The sequence below is a fragment of the Selaginella moellendorffii genome, unplaced genomic scaffold, assembly GCF_000143415.4.
Source record: "Selaginella moellendorffii unplaced genomic scaffold, v1.0 SELMOscaffold_2, whole genome shotgun sequence".
NCBI classification, from domain to species: Eukaryota; Viridiplantae; Streptophyta; class Lycopodiopsida; order Selaginellales; family Selaginellaceae; genus Selaginella; species Selaginella moellendorffii.
In genome coordinates, this window is record NW_003314263.1 from 4,286,885 (window position 1) to 4,304,377 (window position 17,493).

At 46.1% G+C, this 17,493-nt stretch overlaps 5 protein-coding genes across 7 annotated transcripts; 3 read left to right on the forward strand and 2 right to left on the reverse strand.

Annotated features, from left to right (window-relative positions):
• Positions 1 to 306: 306 nt before the first annotated feature.
• On the forward strand, positions 307 to 4,885 carry LOC9661635 (NADPH-dependent codeinone reductase 1-3). Its single transcript, XM_024661374.1, has 5 exons — positions 307 to 766; positions 3,874 to 4,040; positions 4,096 to 4,275; positions 4,350 to 4,490; positions 4,784 to 4,885. The coding sequence occupies exons 1-5, from the start codon at positions 307 to 309 to the stop codon at positions 4,883 to 4,885; spliced, it is 1,050 nt and encodes a 349-aa protein (XP_024517142.1).
• Positions 4,886 to 8,790: 3,905 nt separating this feature from the next.
• Positions 8,791 to 10,593, reverse strand: LOC9661636 (auxin transporter-like protein 3). 2 transcript variants are annotated; one of them, XM_024659095.1, is made up of 7 exons: positions 10,474 to 10,593; positions 10,226 to 10,414; positions 10,068 to 10,180; positions 9,813 to 9,996; positions 9,675 to 9,769; positions 9,410 to 9,617; positions 8,791 to 9,332 (listed from the first exon to the last, which is right to left on the reverse strand). In XM_024659095.1, the coding sequence occupies exons 1-7, from the start codon at positions 10,567 to 10,569 to the stop codon at positions 8,892 to 8,894; spliced, it is 1,326 nt and encodes a 441-aa protein (XP_024514863.1). In that variant the 5' UTR covers positions 10,570 to 10,593; the 3' UTR covers positions 8,791 to 8,891. The 2 variants fall into 2 exon arrangements, with proteins under 2 accessions (XP_024514863.1, XP_024514857.1); XM_024659089.1 differs by having other exon boundaries at positions 10,068 to 10,414.
• A 1,198-nt stretch (positions 10,594 to 11,791) lies between these two features.
• On the forward strand, positions 11,792 to 12,607 carry LOC112341387 (amino acid transporter AVT1G-like). Its single transcript, XM_024661382.1, has 2 exons — positions 11,792 to 11,912; positions 12,054 to 12,607. Exons 1-2 carry the CDS (start codon positions 11,792 to 11,794, stop codon positions 12,605 to 12,607), a joined length of 675 nt encoding a protein of 224 aa, XP_024517150.1.
• Positions 12,608 to 12,663: 56 nt separating this feature from the next.
• LOC9643352 (amino acid transporter AVT1H) lies at positions 12,664 to 13,161 on the forward strand. The gene has a single exon (XM_024661393.1). It carries the CDS (start codon positions 12,664 to 12,666, stop codon positions 13,159 to 13,161), a length of 498 nt encoding a protein of 165 aa, XP_024517161.1.
• A 2-nt stretch (positions 13,162 to 13,163) lies between these two features.
• Positions 13,164 to 14,410, reverse strand: LOC9661637 (NADPH-dependent aldo-keto reductase, chloroplastic). 2 transcript variants are annotated; one of them, XM_024659104.1, is made up of 5 exons: positions 14,270 to 14,410; positions 14,037 to 14,218; positions 13,751 to 13,991; positions 13,516 to 13,671; positions 13,164 to 13,465 (listed from the first exon to the last, which is right to left on the reverse strand). In XM_024659104.1, the coding sequence occupies exons 1-5, from the start codon at positions 14,390 to 14,392 to the stop codon at positions 13,238 to 13,240; spliced, it is 930 nt and encodes a 309-aa protein (XP_024514872.1). In that variant the 5' UTR covers positions 14,393 to 14,410; the 3' UTR covers positions 13,164 to 13,237. The 2 variants fall into 2 exon arrangements, with proteins under 2 accessions (XP_024514872.1, XP_002963142.2); XM_002963096.2 differs by having other exon boundaries at positions 13,516 to 13,695.
• Positions 14,411 to 17,493: the final 3,083 nt, after the last annotated feature.

Consider the following 17,493-nt stretch of genomic DNA (forward strand, 5'->3'; position numbering starts at 1 on the left):
TGCATGGCTTACATTGCAGTCTTTTGGTTGCCGCAGCCACGGCGAGGCTCCAAATCCCTGTCGAGGCTGGGCTGGGTGGTGGATTTGAGCGTTTGCCTGGGCATTATGCTGTGGATGCTGGTCATGCAATGTGGGCTGGGCTTGTGGGGCGACGTCCACACTTTCGTCAAGGTGTTGGAGGGAACCAGGCCCTTTCCAAACTGCTATCGCTGCGCACCTCCAAAGTAGAAAACCCTGAGCATATTCCTAGAATTTAGGGCTATCGATTCCTATATAAATGTTTTTGCTGTAGCCTTTTATGAGAGAATGCGAGGTAAGGCGGCTGTGGGCGGCTTGTTGAGGCAGCTCAGATCGCTCCGTTTGCCTCGGCGATGGTTCGCTGACAAGGGAGATTCACGCGCAGGGACTTCAGCGATCGGGGGTTCCAGGAGGAGGGCTACATCGCACGGCGCTCCATCGATTCAAGGAGGCCCGCGACTTCACCCACGCGCCAGTCTTCTCGGCGAGCGCGCTTACAGGGCCAGGCTGAGGAGGGCGAGTACCGCCAGCAATGCTGCATCCAAAGAGGGAGAAGAGGAGCGAAAGCTCGCTCGATCTCCAAAGCTTGCGGGGAAGCTCCCGGAGGCGTTTGATCTCTCCGGCCGCAAGCGAAAGATCGACAACAAGAGGAAGATGCTCATGAGCCGAGCTTTCAAGGACTATACCTGGTTTGAGTTCGAGGGAAGCGGCCTGGACGAGCACACTAGAAAGGAGATGGCGAGGAAGAAAAAGAAGCTGGGACGGGACAAGGTGAGTGTGCGGCATTCGATTCCTTCTCTTTCGGATCCTCACAAGTTCTTTTGGCAGCTCCACAAGTGATATAGATCTCTTGAACGAATCTATCAATGCTCGGAGCGTTTGTAGCAATGGAAAGAACACAAGAAGGCTCCAACGAATCTATCAGTGCTCAAAGCTTTTGTAGCAACACAGGAAAGTTAGAAGAGCTTATAGCGCAAACAAGACAAACATTGGAGGAGAATGTTACGGTGGCAAGCCGTACGATGTACGGACAGAGGAGACGCGTCGTTTTTGGTTGTATATTGACCAAAATCTCATGAATAAAAATTCATTCGATGGTCAAACACAACATGGTATCAGAGCAGATCTATGATCCTGGATGACGAGAAGGAGAAACCAGTGTAGGATGCGTAGGCGTGCAATAGCAACAGCAAGACGCATCACTAGGTGCATTAGGATGAGGAGTAGTTGCAGAACGCAAGAACCGGAGCTTGATAGATGCCGCAAATAGCATGCTACAAGCCAACCGCGTTCCTGCTATGTTTTGGGCTGAAGCAGTTATGACCGCCTGCTATCTACAAAATCGGCTCCCTACAAAAGCCGTGGTTGGAAAAACACCTGAAGAAGCCTGGTCAGGCCGCAAGCCAGCCATCGATCACTTGCGTATCTTTGGATGTGAGGCCTACACTCACGTCCCCAAGGCCATCAGAAAGAAGCTTACGCCCACCAGCGGGCGAGGCATCTTTCTTGGCTATAGCCTGGAGCACAAGGCTTACAGGATTTTCAACCTAGTCTCCAGGAAGCTGATTATCTCCCGCGACGTTCACTTCAATGAGAATGCTATTCGTTCTCATCCAGTGGGAGATCTCTTCCCTCCTGCCCCGATTCTTCCAACTGAAGACTTTTCTTCAACCTTGGAACCGGTGGTAGTCTCTCCTATCTTGCCGCTGCAAGTGGGAGCTTCCAGAGCGCCAGATCTCCAGGTGGGAGATCTACGCGTTCCGGTTTTGCCAAATTTGCCAAAACCGGTACCCTATCCCCTGTTCGGCCTCAACCGCCACTCAGGGATGACCTATATTTCGATGGAGAACCACCCGCGGCTGCCCAGCGCGCACCAGATTCTCCTCGAGGCCCTCCGGAGCAACCTGCAGTACCTCCGGATCAGCCTCCCTGCCGGTCTTCCCGGTCGAATTTAGGTGTTCCTCCGCAGCGGTTGATCGAGACAATGCTCTCGGTCGTTCAAGACATTCCTGAAGGCTTGGTTGAGACATTGCTTGCTGGCGTGGACATTCCGGAAGTTCCTCGCAGCTACGTCGATGCTCTTGCCTCTCCTAACAGAGACAAATGGGTTGCAGCCTTTGATGAGGAGTATAACTCCTTTCTCAAGAACAACACCTTCTCCTTGGTGGAAAGAGCTCTGGCCGGGCGTAAACTAGTGAAATCCATGTGGATTCCTAGTATCAAGCTCAACCCAGACCACACCATTGCTCGCTACAAGGCTCGCTTGGTGGCGAAAGGCTACTCTCAAGTGGCTGGTGTGGATTACACTGAGACGTTTGCCCCAGTGGTCAAGCTGACTACCATTCGCACCTTGCTCGCTTTAGCAGCTGCGCACAATTGGCACGTACACCAGATGGATGTCAAGACGGCTTTCCTGAATGGAGAGCTTGATGAGGACATCTATATGGAGCAGCCAGAAGGCTACAAGGTCCCAGGACAAGAGAGCCACGTTTGGAAGCTCCACAAGGCGATTTATGGCTTGAAGCAAACCTCTCGCCAATGGTACAAACAGCTTGATGATTTTCTTGTGAAATCTCACTTTTCCAGGAGCAAGAACGATCCGAATCTCTACTTTAAACGAGTGGGAGATGAAGTGATTTACATCGCTGTGTATGTAGACGACACTCTACTCGTTTGCAACAGCCTTGCTTTCCTAGCTAAAATCAAGGTGGCTTTCTCATCTCATTTTGAGATGAAGGACCTTGGTGAAGCTCGCTACTGCCTTGGCATCCAGATTGATCGCAGAAAAGATGGCTCCCTCTTTCTGCATCAAACCAAGTATGTGGAAGATGTCCTGCAACGATTCAGCATGGACTCTTGTGCGCCTGCACCCACGCCAATGGTTGCTGGCTTAAGACTTTCAAAGGATACATCTCCTTCTACAGACTCGGATAGGAGGAAAATGGCGAACGTTCCTTACCGAAGTGCCGTGGGAAGCTTGATGTACCTGGTGGTGTGCACGCGACCAGACATTGCCTTCTCAGTGAGCATGGTAAGCAGGTTTCTCGACAATCCAGGCCCTGCACATTGGCAAGCAGTAAAAAGAATTTTTCGGTACTTACGAGCTACCACTTCTTTTGGCTTACTTTACACGCCAAAAGTCACACGCTTACAGGGCTACTGTGATTCGGACTGGGCTGGCTGCCCAGATTCACGAAGATCACACACAGGCTATTTTTTTAGCTTGCAACAAGCAGCTCTTTCTTGGAGCAGCAAGAAACAGAGTGTTGTGGCCTGCTCTAGCTGCGAAGCTGAGTATATGGCTGCTAGCGCTGCTTGCAAGGAGGCCATCTGGCTTCGTCGTCTTCTAACGGACATGGAACACTCTCTTCCAGGTTCAACAGCGATCTATTGCGACAATCAGGGTTGCATTGCCTTAAGCAAGAATCGCAAGATCAATTCAAGAACAAAGCACATGGACACAGTACACCATTTTCTTCGAGACCAATATGAAGATGGAATCGTCGAGCTTGTGTATTGTTCTACTCAGGACATGCCTGCTGACGTTCTGACCAAGGCACTCTCCCAGCCGAAATTTTCTCAGTTTCGGGCTGCACTTGGCGTCTGCCCGAGTGGGAGTGTTACGGTGGCAAGCCGTACGATGTACGGACCAGTGCCAGCTAGGACGCCAGGAGACGCGTCGTTTTTGGTTGTATATTGACCAAAATCTCATGAATAAAAATTCATTCGATGGTCAAACACAACAGAGACAACTATGTAAAAGGTACTTGTAGTGTGTACGTATGTATGTAGGTAGTGTCGACAGATCCAGGTAGTTAAACTGCGAGAGACCACAAACTTTGGAGAATTTTCCAGAGAGAGCAAAGCAAGATTTCTTACCTGTGGACATCCCGGCTACGTGGGAAGCCATGGAAGAATGCTTTCGAAAGGGGCTGGCCAAGGCAATCGGTGTGAGTAACTTTAGCACGAAAAAGCTGCACGACTTGCTTCAACATGCAAAGATCACTCCTGCAGTGGATCAGGTAACACCATGATCTTCAAGAAAACTTCTACCAAGTTGTGTTGTCACTCTTCAAGGTTGAGTTACATCCATTGTGGCAGCAAGGGCAGTTGACAGACTTGTGCAAGAGAAATTGTGTCCAGGTGATTGCTTGGTCACCTCTAGGTGGTCTTGGCAAGCCTTGGGGAAGCAAATCCGTACTAGAGCATCCTGTTATCCAGGAAATCGCTCTAAAGCACCACAAATCTCCTGCTCAGGTACATATTTTTCTTAAGTTTCATTCATCCATGCGTACAGGCGATCATACGATGGCTCACGGAAATCCATGTAGCTCCCGTTGTCAAGAGCTACAACTCCCAGACACTGCTGGAAAACATTAACAGCTTCGATTTCAGCTTCATTAACAGCTTCGATTTCAGCTTGGCAGACGAGGACCATAAACGAATTGAGACCATCGCACAGGAAAGGCTTGGTATGTGGGATGCTTTGTGTAATTTCACTACCAGTCCTTACAAGTCATTGTTTGAGCTATGGGATGGAGAGATTTGGGGAGATTTATTCTGGGCATATCCTAAAATTTAACGGTTAAGATTAGACAATGTAAAATTATGACTTTTGGAACCATAAAAAAATGGCAAATGTCTTTTAGGGCACGTGACCATAAGGAGAGCAAGAACTCTCTCTCTCTCTCTCTCTCTCTCTCTCTCTCTCTCTCTCTCTCTCTGTGTGTGTGTCTGTCTGTGTGTGTGTGTGTCCTCATTGCAGAGCACCTCAGTAGTTGATTTCAGATCATACTTTCCTGGTGGACCATTCAAAGAACCATGGAATGATTTAGAAGGCTACAGTCAGCCGTACCTGAAGAACTGAAGCTGCCACCGGTTGGTTCATTCTCGAGTTCAAAAGCTCAGGATACCATGGTTAATGGCCATGTGCTGGAAAATGACAATCATTTAACCCATGCCAAAACGTTCTTCAACAGGAGAATTATTGAGTTCGTGAAGAAACGAGTCGCATTTATGGAAAAAGTACTCAACTCAGAATATCATCTGGTAAAAGAGTCTCAACCCCCCTATCGTTGTCCCTGAGATTCTAACTTGAGATGTTCCAGGATGACCAAGATATTCTGGCCAATTGCAGCAACAGCGGCATCGAGCCTGGCGAGGGACCAAAAACCTTCTACCAAAAGCCGCAACCTACATTTGTTCCTTATCCAACACCTTTGAGTGAGTTCCTTTGATTTAGACACTAGAAAAAACTCTTAACACGTTCATTTTTGGACTGCTCCAGAAGAAGTCCTGGGAACGGCACTGGATAACAATCCTAAGCGGCTGAAAGTCCCAGCCTATTACAACGAGGTTGTGTTTGTTTCTCCGTTTGCATGGCTTTCTCTGTGTCGCCATAGTTGTGCTTGATGATCAGCGAGAACAGGCTCGACGCCTTCCAGACTTACGCGGGGAACAAATCTGCCGGCATCCGCCTGTGCAGGTGCATTTGGCAGATCGACGTGCTCTGCTCGGAAATGCAACGAGGATTGGGAGCATAGTTGCCGGAAACCGTATGAAACTAAAAAAACGTAATGTTTTAAACGCGTTAAAAAACGCCGTTCTAAACTCCCAACGCGTTTGCACTATTTGCGAAAAGAGACAAAAGTTTCTTTAGGGTTTCTTTAGGGTTTCTTCAGAACTTCATAAGGGATCTCCCTCATTGCCTTGCACGTTTTCACACCTCTTGCCCAAACTCCAGCAAGATGTGCTCGCACTCGCTCCGCTCCCCCAGTGTGAATCTCATGACAATACTTACATGTCCAATGCCGCTCTGCTTGTATCACATGCTTCCAGCTCCAGCATTCGCAGTGTCCTCCAATTCCTGCCATGAACCCTTAAAAAATCTCGCAGCAGTTTTTCCGATTTCGAGCTAGCAGACCCAGCAGATGCCGATGATGGGCATCTGCTGCAGCAAGCCACACAGGGTTCAGGGGGGCCAGCAGAATCTATGGTGGCAAGCACGGAGAACTGGTCCAGTGCTGAGACAAGCAGAACAGCGAAATGGCTTCTTCTTTCATTTGTTTTATTATGTTATTCGGTTGGGTTTTATAAACTTAATATTAGATTAAAGTGTCTTTAGTAAATATTAGTGTTTTCTTAATCATTTTAGGCAAGCGTTTGATTGTCCTGAAAAAAACGTTTTAAACGGCGTTTAAACGTGGACGCGTTTGAACATTTGCACGTCTAGCTGCAACTATGATTGGGAGTGAAAGGCAAAGAGGCTATGTGGCAGGGATGACGTCTCGGACAATGAGGGGATTCACGTTGTCATCGATGACTAGAATCAAGGTTCTTCACTCTTGCTCGTCGCTATTCTTTTTTTGAGTCTCTCAAGTCCCTGTTTGTTCCAGGTTCTCGAGGCTGAAACCACGACTAGAATCAAGGTTTTTCACTCTCTTGCTCTTTGCTATTCTCTTTTGAGGCTTAAAGTTCCTGTTTGTTCCAGGTGCTCAAGGCTGGAACCAAGAGAAAAAATAGAAATTTTCGTCCACAGTTTGCTTCCTTGTTCTTCAGTTTTGCGTTTTTAATGCATTGAGAGGGATTTCTAATTTGCAGCGTGATAGTCATACTGGACAGCCATACATGGTGCTCTTCAGTTTATGACAAGTTCTCTTGAGGAAGATGGAATACTCTCTTATAACGGTTATGGCTGTTCATATCTGAGGGTTTCATGTCTAACTCTCTCTCGTGTCACTTTGCAGCATTAGGAACAAAACAAGGAGAGCGAGCTCCTTGTTTCTTCACTGTTGATAAGTTTCTTTCTCGCATTTTTTGCAGTTGTGTCGCCACTGTTTCTGAGTCTCCAGAATGAATGCTTTGGAAATGGGTATGTATATGATTTACGGTCTTTGCAACGTAAGTTGAATGTGTTTGCAAAAGAACAGGTCATGAGTACTGGGAAGATGAAAGCATTGAAGAAAAAAAGCCAGCATGCAGGCAAATGATGAACATATTTCACCCATATGATCCTGTCGCTACAGGTATCAATATACTGCTGTGTTAGCAGTGTTTACATTTATCCTTTCGTCTTGATTACAAAGTGGAACCTCTGATATCTATTCTTTTTGGAGAAAGTCAGTGAATATCTTGGGATACAGGTAAACATAGTGCTTTGTACGTTTTGCTATCAAAGCTAGAGGAAGTTCTTCGGTTGGGGTATGGTTTTGTCACAGCTTTTTACGGCAGTATGGTGACAGAAAGGCTATCTAGAAGTCCCAATGGTAGAGTCAACTTAATGCTACAGGTAAGTCTTGCTCTTTGCTATCACGTCATTCTCGTGTGGATCCAGGATACAAAATTTAAGCACCACTACAAATCGCTATCTGATCAACGACAGCAGTGGCTGGATAGAGAGAGGAGATTTGGAGTCGGAATCACAGCAGTAGCAGTAGCAGCAGCAGCATCACCAGTGAGAAGATCTCAAGGCCATGAGAATCCTCCACCAGTTTGGGATCAGTCACATGTACGTAGCGGCCAGGTGAGAAGGGCAGTGCGAGGGACAGGGACGAAGATCTCACAAGGGACACGGATGAAGATCTTACAGGGTCTGTCATCACCCACGAGCAGCAGAGATTGATGAGGTCCTGGTTTGCTCTATCACTTTGGAGCCATTTCTGAGTGGCAAGGTGAGCTTCAACGTGGTGGCAGTGATTCAGAGCAGCAGCTCTAGAAGTGGTAATGATGACCATGCATTTCTCTACAGGGACACGGTGCTGTACAAATCCAATTACTATCAGCATCACATGTCTGAGGACAAATTAAGTGAAGTGGTGCCAGATTCAATTGTATTTGTGTTGTAATACTACATTATATATAAGGTGTCTCCTACCCTTGACTGGCTACAAAAACTAGCAAATGTCTTTCCCTCTTTGCTCTAAGTGAGCACTCTGACCAACACACATAACAGTAACATATGTGTCGAGAAGGCCAAGTACAAGCCCACTGCTCAGTTCAAGCTCAAAGTCACCTTGCTTCTCTACATTTATATCAACAGCTCCTCTACATAATCAAGCTGTGTATTCCACATGAACCATGGAGCCTATAGTTGGCTTGTCGCAAGATGTCTCTTCTCCTCTGGTATTCCTGTTGAAGCACTAAGCAACAAGTAAGCATTACAAAGCTTACACCATCACTCACAGTCACTTTCGCAAAAGCTTACTTAAATTCCACGCTTGTGCAAACTCAGAATCATGTAAATATGAGCGCACACTCGCAGTTATGCTCGCTGTCCCAATACAGAATTTTCCTCCTCTTTAGTGCTACTGATATCAGCACATGGAACTAAAGAGAATCCAATCACTGCGAAGAGGAACCCACCAAAAAAATTCCCTCCCGTGCTGTTTAGAACTCTCATAGCAGGCCGGAAGATAGGGCTTCACGCATTCTTCCAGGGCTTGAGCATGGAGTTGGGACGGTAGCATTCTCTGTGGTAGTGCCATTGCAAGGGATTTCAATATAACATGTTCTTGGGGCCTAGATCGAGAAGCTTTATGGAACCACTCCACTGGAATCATCTCCACATGGTGGGGTAGCCTCGAGCAGATTGTTATGATGATCCCTATTTGTCTCTGTCTTTCCTGCACATGATGTGGTGGAGAACACAAGGACAACAACAACATTGGCTTCGCATAATGAGCCTCTGGGAAAGTCTTGCAAACAGTTCCATACGGTTCTCAACTATTTGCGGCGTATGGATCACAGATGTGGTGACTCTTGTACTCAGTGTGCTGCCTAACTCTTCACTTATTTCCGGAGCAGCAAAAACACTTATACAGGAATCGGCAGCCCTAAATTCTAGGAATATGCCCAGGAAGAAGGAGAATTGTTCTCTACTTTGGAGGTGCGCAGCGATAGCACTTTGGAAAGGGCCTGGTTCCCTCCAACACCTTGACGAAAGTGTGGACGTCGCCCCACAGGCCCAGCCCACATTGCATGACCAGCATCCACAGGATAATCCCCAGGCAAACGCTCAAATCCACCCCCCAGCCCAGCCTCGACAGGGATTTGGAGCCTCGCCGCGGCCGCGGCAACCAAAAGACTGCGATGTAAGCCGCGCACGGGATGATGAAGAAGTTCCAGGACACAAGGATGGCGTCCAAGAGCTTGTTGATTGCACCGAAGAAAGGGAAGGCGAGAGCGGTGATCCACAGCGCCAGGAACACCGGTATCCGGGACAACGTTCGCTTCACGTAGCTTGGTGAGTCGTGGATGCGCACTATCTTCTCCCACGTCGCGTAGAGTGCGAGGGAGTACATGCCAAAGTTGATAACCTGATGAATTGGGTTTCTCTCGATCGATCAGAGAAGATGTAGAACTTGGAGCTCATATGGATCCATGGTATACTAACCACATGAAGGAGGATGAGGACGTTGGCACTGTCGTGAAACTTTGATCTTGGGAGTAGCAACATTGCGTTTGGGGTGGCGAGAAGCTTGTCTCCAAATTTGCGTTCCATGCTGATGCTTGGAAGCATGACCACCACCAAAATGCAAGCCATCCCGTAGAGATTTGCTGCCTGGTACTCGTCAGGCTTCCACATTGCATCCATGATCTCCCTTGTAGTGAAAACACATTATCAAGTATGAAACTTTACTAGTGTGACATGATCTTACACAGGGATGGGAACGTTTCCGAGGATCAGCATCCCGACCAAACCGGTAAAATATTCCTGGGAGCTTCGTGGTGACGAATGACTGACGTTTCCGGCCTGTGGGAATGATTTTAGTAATGATTGAAAAGTATAGTCTTGCCTTTCTGTCAAACAGCGTTGCTATTGTCATGTAAGCAGAGTCAAAGATAATAGTGACCACTCCCAGGAACGACCAAACTCTGTAGTTGTGAGCGCTCGGGAAAAGAATTGGCAGCGAGAAGATTGCCCCAAACACAAACGTCCAGGTTCTCTTGTCCAAGTTGTCATTCACGGTGTATGCCACACTGCCCCAATTGACAAGGAAGTCTGAGATATGATCGAGAGTGACAAAAAAAATGTCAGAAAGAACTCTCACTTGCTACATGCTATCAGTTGAGCCGATGAAACATAGAAGAGTGTGACAATGTTGAACACGAGGGAAACAATCTTCCATTTAGATCCCAGAAGCCCTCCAATAACTTCGTGAAGCTGCGGTGCTCTTAAGTGGTCGATTCTAAAACTCTTTGATTGTACCTGAGTCGTGTGCCAGGGTTGATTCGCTGTTGTCTCTGGATTCACCATCCGCTTGTGTCTCAAGTAGAGAACATTTATCGCGGATTGAGACCACAATCCCATCGCCGATAGAAGGAGCTGGAAAACAATGGCCGAAGGCAGCCCCAATTGAGCAGTGGATTGTGGAAAAGTGAGGAGCCGCGAAGCCAGCTACACATGTTTGTATGATACTAGTCAGGCACATCTATCTCGAGAAATCAGTGAGAAACCTTCGCAGCAACAATGTTGAGCCAGGCATCGAATGTGGAGCCTCCGTGCCACAAGAGACGAAGAGCGGCTTGATCCCATGATTTTGTTGCGGACATGGGAGAATGGAAAGTTATCTTGTTCACTCACCGTGTTATCTAGGACGAAAGGCTGACGTGGTCCCCCCCCCCCCATCTGTCAAGAAAATTAAGTGGGGTTGGACACGTTTTGAGCGACAGTGTACCACCTTTGAAGATAGAAACACTTGGGAGACGGTCTCGTGACTGGGTGGTCAAAACGCATGGAGCGATGATGCTTCTGATGAGTAGGGCGTCTCGATCATGACTTCAATGGAGCTCCTGACAAATTCATGGAGGAGAGCTTTCGCAATTTTTCATGTGGGATGGAGGGACAGCCTTGATTGAAACGATCAATTTGCAAACCTATTGTCAGAAATAAACACCATTCTTTATTTAGGTGGACCCCATTTGTTTATTTGGACGTCATACACCTCATTATTATAAATTAAAGATTATTCTAGTATATTATTTTTCAATTATTTAAGTATTTAAAGGTAAAAAATAAATTATACTTTTTATTGTTGGAATAAGACCAACTGTAATACAAAAAGTAAATGAATTTACCTTACTATTAGTTCTCTTAGTAAGATCAGAAAAAGAAAGAATACTATCTAATGATGGTCTACACATTCCAATCTAGCCATAATGCTAAACAGAATGAACAAAATAAGAAAGAAAATATAAGAAGGAACACAAATATAAACACAATTAGGAAAAACCTAAACCAAGCAGAGGTTATATACTTAATTATAAAATTATAATTGTTTCTGGATTTTGTTGAGTGAGCAAGCACAGAGTTTTGATTCAATTTTCTTTGGCAATGGCAAAAGGTGTGGATGGATAATAATACAAGTGAGGCGAGGTAGTCAGATTTGTTCACATGGACATCATATGATCAATAGTAAATTCATTTACTTCACCACAAACAGCCTTAATAGCCAAAGGCACCATTATAACTACTAATTAAAATTTAATGTTACTAATTTAAAATTAATCATTAAACATTTAGGGTAATTCACTAATTCATTCTTTAGGGTTTTACAAATATAAGAAGTAAGGAAACCCGACCGTGACTTTCTGACCTTTTGAGTTTAAGCAAGACTTTTTGAGTTTAAGCGAGAATCAAATTGCACAATCCTTTTTTGAAGATTCACGAGATCACCTTGATTCTCACGAATCTTCAAAAAAGGCTTGTTACCATGACTTTTGATTTTGGATTTTTTGCCAAGGGCCTTCACCTCTGCGGGATGTCGAGATAGATATGGAGCACCAAGCTCTTGAGGTGGAGGGGCAGAGCCTCGATCAAAATGATCAATCACAAAACAAGCTACAAAGGAGCTCATTCCTACATGCAACATTCAACAGTGTCAGTGCCATACTTGGTGAGTGATAAATCGATTTTCTTATTTGGAAAGCTTCAAGCAAGCTGCCTTGATTCTTTGCAGGGATTTCTTTCCTCACCACACCCTACGCTCTCGAGCAAGGTGGCTGGCTGGGTTTGAGCATCCTGTTTGCATTTTCAGTGATATGCTGCTATACTGCCTATGTTCTTGGTCGCTGCCTCATCCCAAATGGATCATACAACACAATTGCCGAGGCTGCCTTCGGTTCCAGAGCTCGCCTTCCCTTCACCTTGCTGGTTCAATTCGAGATGATAGCAGTGTTGGTGGGCTACACGATTTCCATGGGTGACAATCTTGCCAGGCTATTCCCTCATGCTACTCTTCGGATCTCAGCTCTTGAGATTGGCCCTTCCAAGGTGCTGCTTTTCATAGCGTTCCTCGTTGTTCTTCCAACAGTCTGGCTGAGAAACTTGGCATGGATATCATATCTATCTCTATTCGGTATTGTTACGTACATGATCATCACGGTTACAATGATTTATGTTGGAACTGGATTGGGTGTCGGGTTTCACCACTCGGTTCCACACTTGAGACCGGAAAACTTGCTCAACATCGCGGGAATCTATGCCTACTGTTTTGCGGCTCACTGTGCTCTTCCTAGTGTTTATACGTCGCTCAAGAATCCCTCCAACTATGCAAAGGTACCATTTTTATCGACTGACACGGAGATGTAAAACTAAACTTTGTACTGGACTTCTAGGTGTTGGTTCTCAGTTTTATGATCTCCACCATGATATACATTGGATTCGCGTTTCTAGGAGGAACCATGTTTGGGGACTATACACTTCCGCAAGTATCTCTAAATATTCCCACACACTTGGTTGCTGCCAAGCTTGTGCTATGGCTGGTTGTTCTCCTTCCATTCAGCAAGTATTCGCTATGCCTTGCTCCCATAGCTCTCGATATTGAGAGCAAATTCCCGTGGCCCAATACTTCGAGATGTTTTGTGGCATCCAGCCTGCTTCTCAGGACCGGTCTCATGATCTTCGTTTTTTTGTTGGCTATGGTTTTTCCATATTTCGAAACCGTGGTGGCATTTATAGGCTCTGCCTCAGGCATGCTCGTAGCGGTGATCCTTCCTTCGTTATTTTATTTGAAAATATACAGAAACGTGATGCCAAAGTGGGAGGCCCGAGTCAACTATGCCATCTTGGCTGTGGGAACTGCGGTGGGCGTGGCTGGAACCATCGCGTCCATCATCAATTTTGTGCACCGCATAAGATCATGATCATCATCCAAGTAACTCTTCATTTGAAGAATTTTCAAATAAAAAGATGACAGAGTTATATAACTTATGATGGCATTCAAATCTCTCCATCCCATAGCTCAAACGGTGACTTGTAAGGACTGGTAGTGAAATTGCACAAAGCATCCCACATACCAAGCCTTTCCTGTGCGATGCTCTCGATTCGTTTATGGTCCTCGTCTGCCAAGCTGAAATCGAAGCTGTTTATGTTTTCCAGCAGTCTCTGGGAGTTGTAGCTCTTGACAACGGGAGCTACGTTGCTTTCCGTGAGCCATCGTATGATCACCTGTACGCATGGATGAATGAAACTTAACGGGAATCAAGAAAACTATGTACCTGAGCAGGAGATTTGTGGTGCTTTAGAGCGATTTCCTGGATAACAGGATGCTCTATAACGGATTTGCTTCCCCAAGGCTTGCCAAGACCACCTAGAGGTGACCAAGCAATCACTTGGACACAATTTCTCTTGCACAAGTCTCTCAACTGCTCTTGCTGCCACAATGGATGTACTTCAACCTTGAAGAGTGACAACAGAACTTGGTAGAAGTTTTCTTAAAGATCATGGTATTACCTGATCCACTGCAGGAGTGATCTTTGCATGTTGAAGCAAGTCGTGCAGCTTTTTCGTGCTAAAGTTACTCACACCGATTGCCTTGGCCAGCCCCTTTCGAAAGCATTCTTCCATGGCTTCCCAAGTAGCCGGGATGTCCACAGGTAAGAAATCTTCCTCCTTGGGTGGGAATGGAGCTCCTCTGGTTGTTCTGAGTGGAGCATGTATCAAGAACAAGTCCACATAGTTCATCTTCAAGGCACTACTCGAACTTGTGAGAAGAAACAAAAAATATATCCTCCTATACCTGAGGCTTTTCTGGAGTGCTGGGAGAACATCCTGGCTACCGTGATCCTCGTGTTTGAGCTTTGTCGTGAGGAAAATATCCTCTCTACTAACAAGGCCAGTTGCAAAAGCTTGGGCAAGTCCCTCTCCAATGCCAGCTTCAGTTCCATACAAGCCAGCAGTATCAAAGTGCCGATATCCGAGCTATGGATTTTCATTTGCATTCGACATTTGGGAGAAAAAGGTAAAACAAACCTTGATAGCACACACAACCGCAGCTTTCATTTCCTCCACGCTGATGGGCGTACCACTTCCAAAACCCAGTGATGGAATGGAAGCTCCAGTGTTGAGCTTAAAAAATGGCTGCTTCATCGTCATCGCCACTGGCAAGGCTAGGGTAATCTCCTACAGGTAAAAAAAAACTTTTTTTTGTTCAATGCTTAGATTTATATACTGATTGATGTAAAGCAAAACTTTTGCTAGAAAAAAATACATACATTTCTCACGAGTAATGTACATTTATAATGGGGACCTTTTTCATGCTTATTTGGCAATCTAGATCCCACAAAAAGAAATAAAAGAATCGAAGTTTGTTCATGATCCCGTCAGTGGTAATTTCAGTCCTAGAGGTGTCTCAGGACCATTATATGTTGTGGGTGCATAAGTCCAGTACTCATCAGAGCTTAACATCTGCATAATAAAGCTTAACAAAATTAGTAATCGTGTTTAGAGACCATTTTGTGACAACTCACGTTGACTTGCAGCTGTAGAAACTTCACGTAATGTATTGCTTCTTCAAGCATTGTCACAATGTCAACCTGCATGGTAAATTCATTGAGTAAACTAAGCAGAAGATTCTTTTAATTTACCTTTGCACCATTTGGAACAAGGTGTTGTAAAGTTTTGAGCCTCTCGTTGATCCTCTCTCTCCGGTGCTGGAGTTTTAACATTGATCAGAGATAACATTGGACAAGAGCGAAAAATACTCACCCTTGCATAAACGCTTTGGGGATCTGTTGCAGATCCACGCTTTGCTCGGGGCTTGCCATTCGTGTTGAGAGCTGGCCCAGCAAAGTTCACACTTGAGAGCTTATGCTTGGATTCATTCGTAGGTGAGCTCCATCCTTGAAGCCTTTGATCCTTCACAAGGAAGAACAGGAGATAGTTCAATGACAAGCTCAATGGAATCCAGCCAATCGATCTTACCAGGCACTGCCTCTTGTTGCTTATAAGATCTGAAGCAGCAGTGAATGGCTGCCTTTGCTCCAGCTCCGAGCAATTGGGATTGAACACTCCGCTGCGAGCGCTGCCGGGGCTGTTGTCCTCGCAGTTGACTAGCGTGGACTGGTCGAGAGACTCTCGTTTGAGGGATTTGAGCGGCTTCACCTGCATTGCCGGGGAGACCATCTGGAAGCATGGCACCGCAGTTTCATACTGCTGGCCATAGGGCCTAGAGGACGCGATGAGAAAATTGAGGTTGAAACCTCCAAATTGATCTAAAGTCTGCTGGGATTGTGAGATGAGAGTCGAGGAATTGAGGAGCTCTGTGGATGAATCTGCATTGCTTCGCTGCGGCTGCTGCAACGATGCCCAATCGTAGTCCTGGTCGAAAAACGAGGAAGAAATGTCGGAGAGAGAGTTATTGGAAGACGCCTGATCCTGATCTGGGGACGAGTGAGAGTGGTGATGAGCTCTGGCAGAAGCGGGCGGCAATAAACTGCTGCAACAATCATCCATTGCTATCAAAATCTGATTCAGTATCTAGTGAGCAACCAACACAAAAAGTATCGAACACTTTGGCACTGGCAAATGTTGCAATATATAGTCGGATAATCCCCTCCAGTACGGTCAAAGGGCCCCAAGCAGCCGGCCAGACAACTGTATGGGCCCCGACCACGGGGGTTGACTTTTCTAAATCTCAAACTGTCGGCGGATCATTCGCAAGCACATATTAACTTCGGCACATGGATGATCAAAGAGCAGTTCTGAAAGTAAGATTTGGATGCACTGCATTTGTGACTAAAGATCAGTGTTTTGTTTGCATTTGATCATGTACGAATTTAGAAGCAAATCAAAGCATTACCGCATATGATGAACTTTCATGGAATTGGAGAAGATTCCCTTGGATGAACGTGTTTAAGATCATGGGAGATTTTCACCAAGGGAAGGAATCAAAAGTGAGCCACTGGTCAACTCATCAATGGTGATCATGACAAAGGAGAATGTCTGAGAGCATTTTACATTGACCCCATGACATCATCAAGCTTTGACTCCCTCCCTAAAGTCAGCCATCATGCTTTACATGTCTCGAGCTTGTTAGCCTCGACGTGATGATTGACTTTAAGAGGCCAGAAAGAAGACAAGGGAACATCTCACGAGATTTTAAGCTGGATCTTGGATTATGCAAAGAGCTTGTCAACCCGAACATTCTCTCCACTCCATAGTGTTAGTCAGACGTGATGACTGATACCTTAGGAGGCGAGAAAAAAGATCTAGGAAATGTCAACCCCAACATTCTCCATCTGGCACTCTCACCAACAATGCTGGTCCACTCCACAGCATCTGGGAAAAAAGGCATGGCCAAAACAAGATCCACCGCTTGCTTTCTCAATGCCACAGTTCGGGACATGACATCTAGCATACAAGAGTAATGCTGCTTTGATGGCACCAATCCGAAATCCATAGCTATGGAGTGGAACAAAGCTTTTGCAGTATCAAGTTTTCCAGCGTGTCTACATGCTACCAAAATCGAAACAAAACAGCTTTCATCAATTGAGTCTATGAGTTTGAACTCGCTGAAAAGTTCAAAGGCACCCCTGTAGTGAGTGTGGTCTTGAGAATAACAAGAAAGGATGGCATTTGCTGCCACCAGATTAGAAGGTTCATAGGGAATCATATCAAAGAGCTTCTTTGCTTGTTCCAAATGCCCGTTTTCTGCAAACGCACAGATAATGGCAGTCCAGGCAACAACATCTCGCTCGAGCATTCGATCAAACAAATGCTTGGCTTCCCCTGCCATGTTGTTTTGCCCATACGTAGCTACCAACAAAGTCCACGACACTAAGCACCTGTCCGGCATTGCAATGAGCAGATTGTATGCATCTTCTAGCGAGTTTTTCTGGGTATATGCTGTGAGCAATGCGTTCCAAGATACCAAATTGGTCTCTGGCATCTCGTCAAAGATGCGCTTGGCTTCTTCCAAGTCCCCGTTGGCAGCACGCGTCTGCAGAGCAATGTTCCACGTATACAAATCCTTCGCTGGCATTTGGTCAAAGAGCCTCTCGGTGGCAGCTGGTGAGGATGACAACGCTACCAGCATGGCATTTCCCGCCACAAGGTCCCACTCCGGCATGTCATAGAACACTCTCTGTGCCTCGTCAGCAAGGCCCGCGGCTCCGTATGCTGCCAGCATGGCAGTACACGCGGCAATGTCTCTACCTGGCATGCCATCAAAGATCTCCTTGGCTCTGTGCAAATGC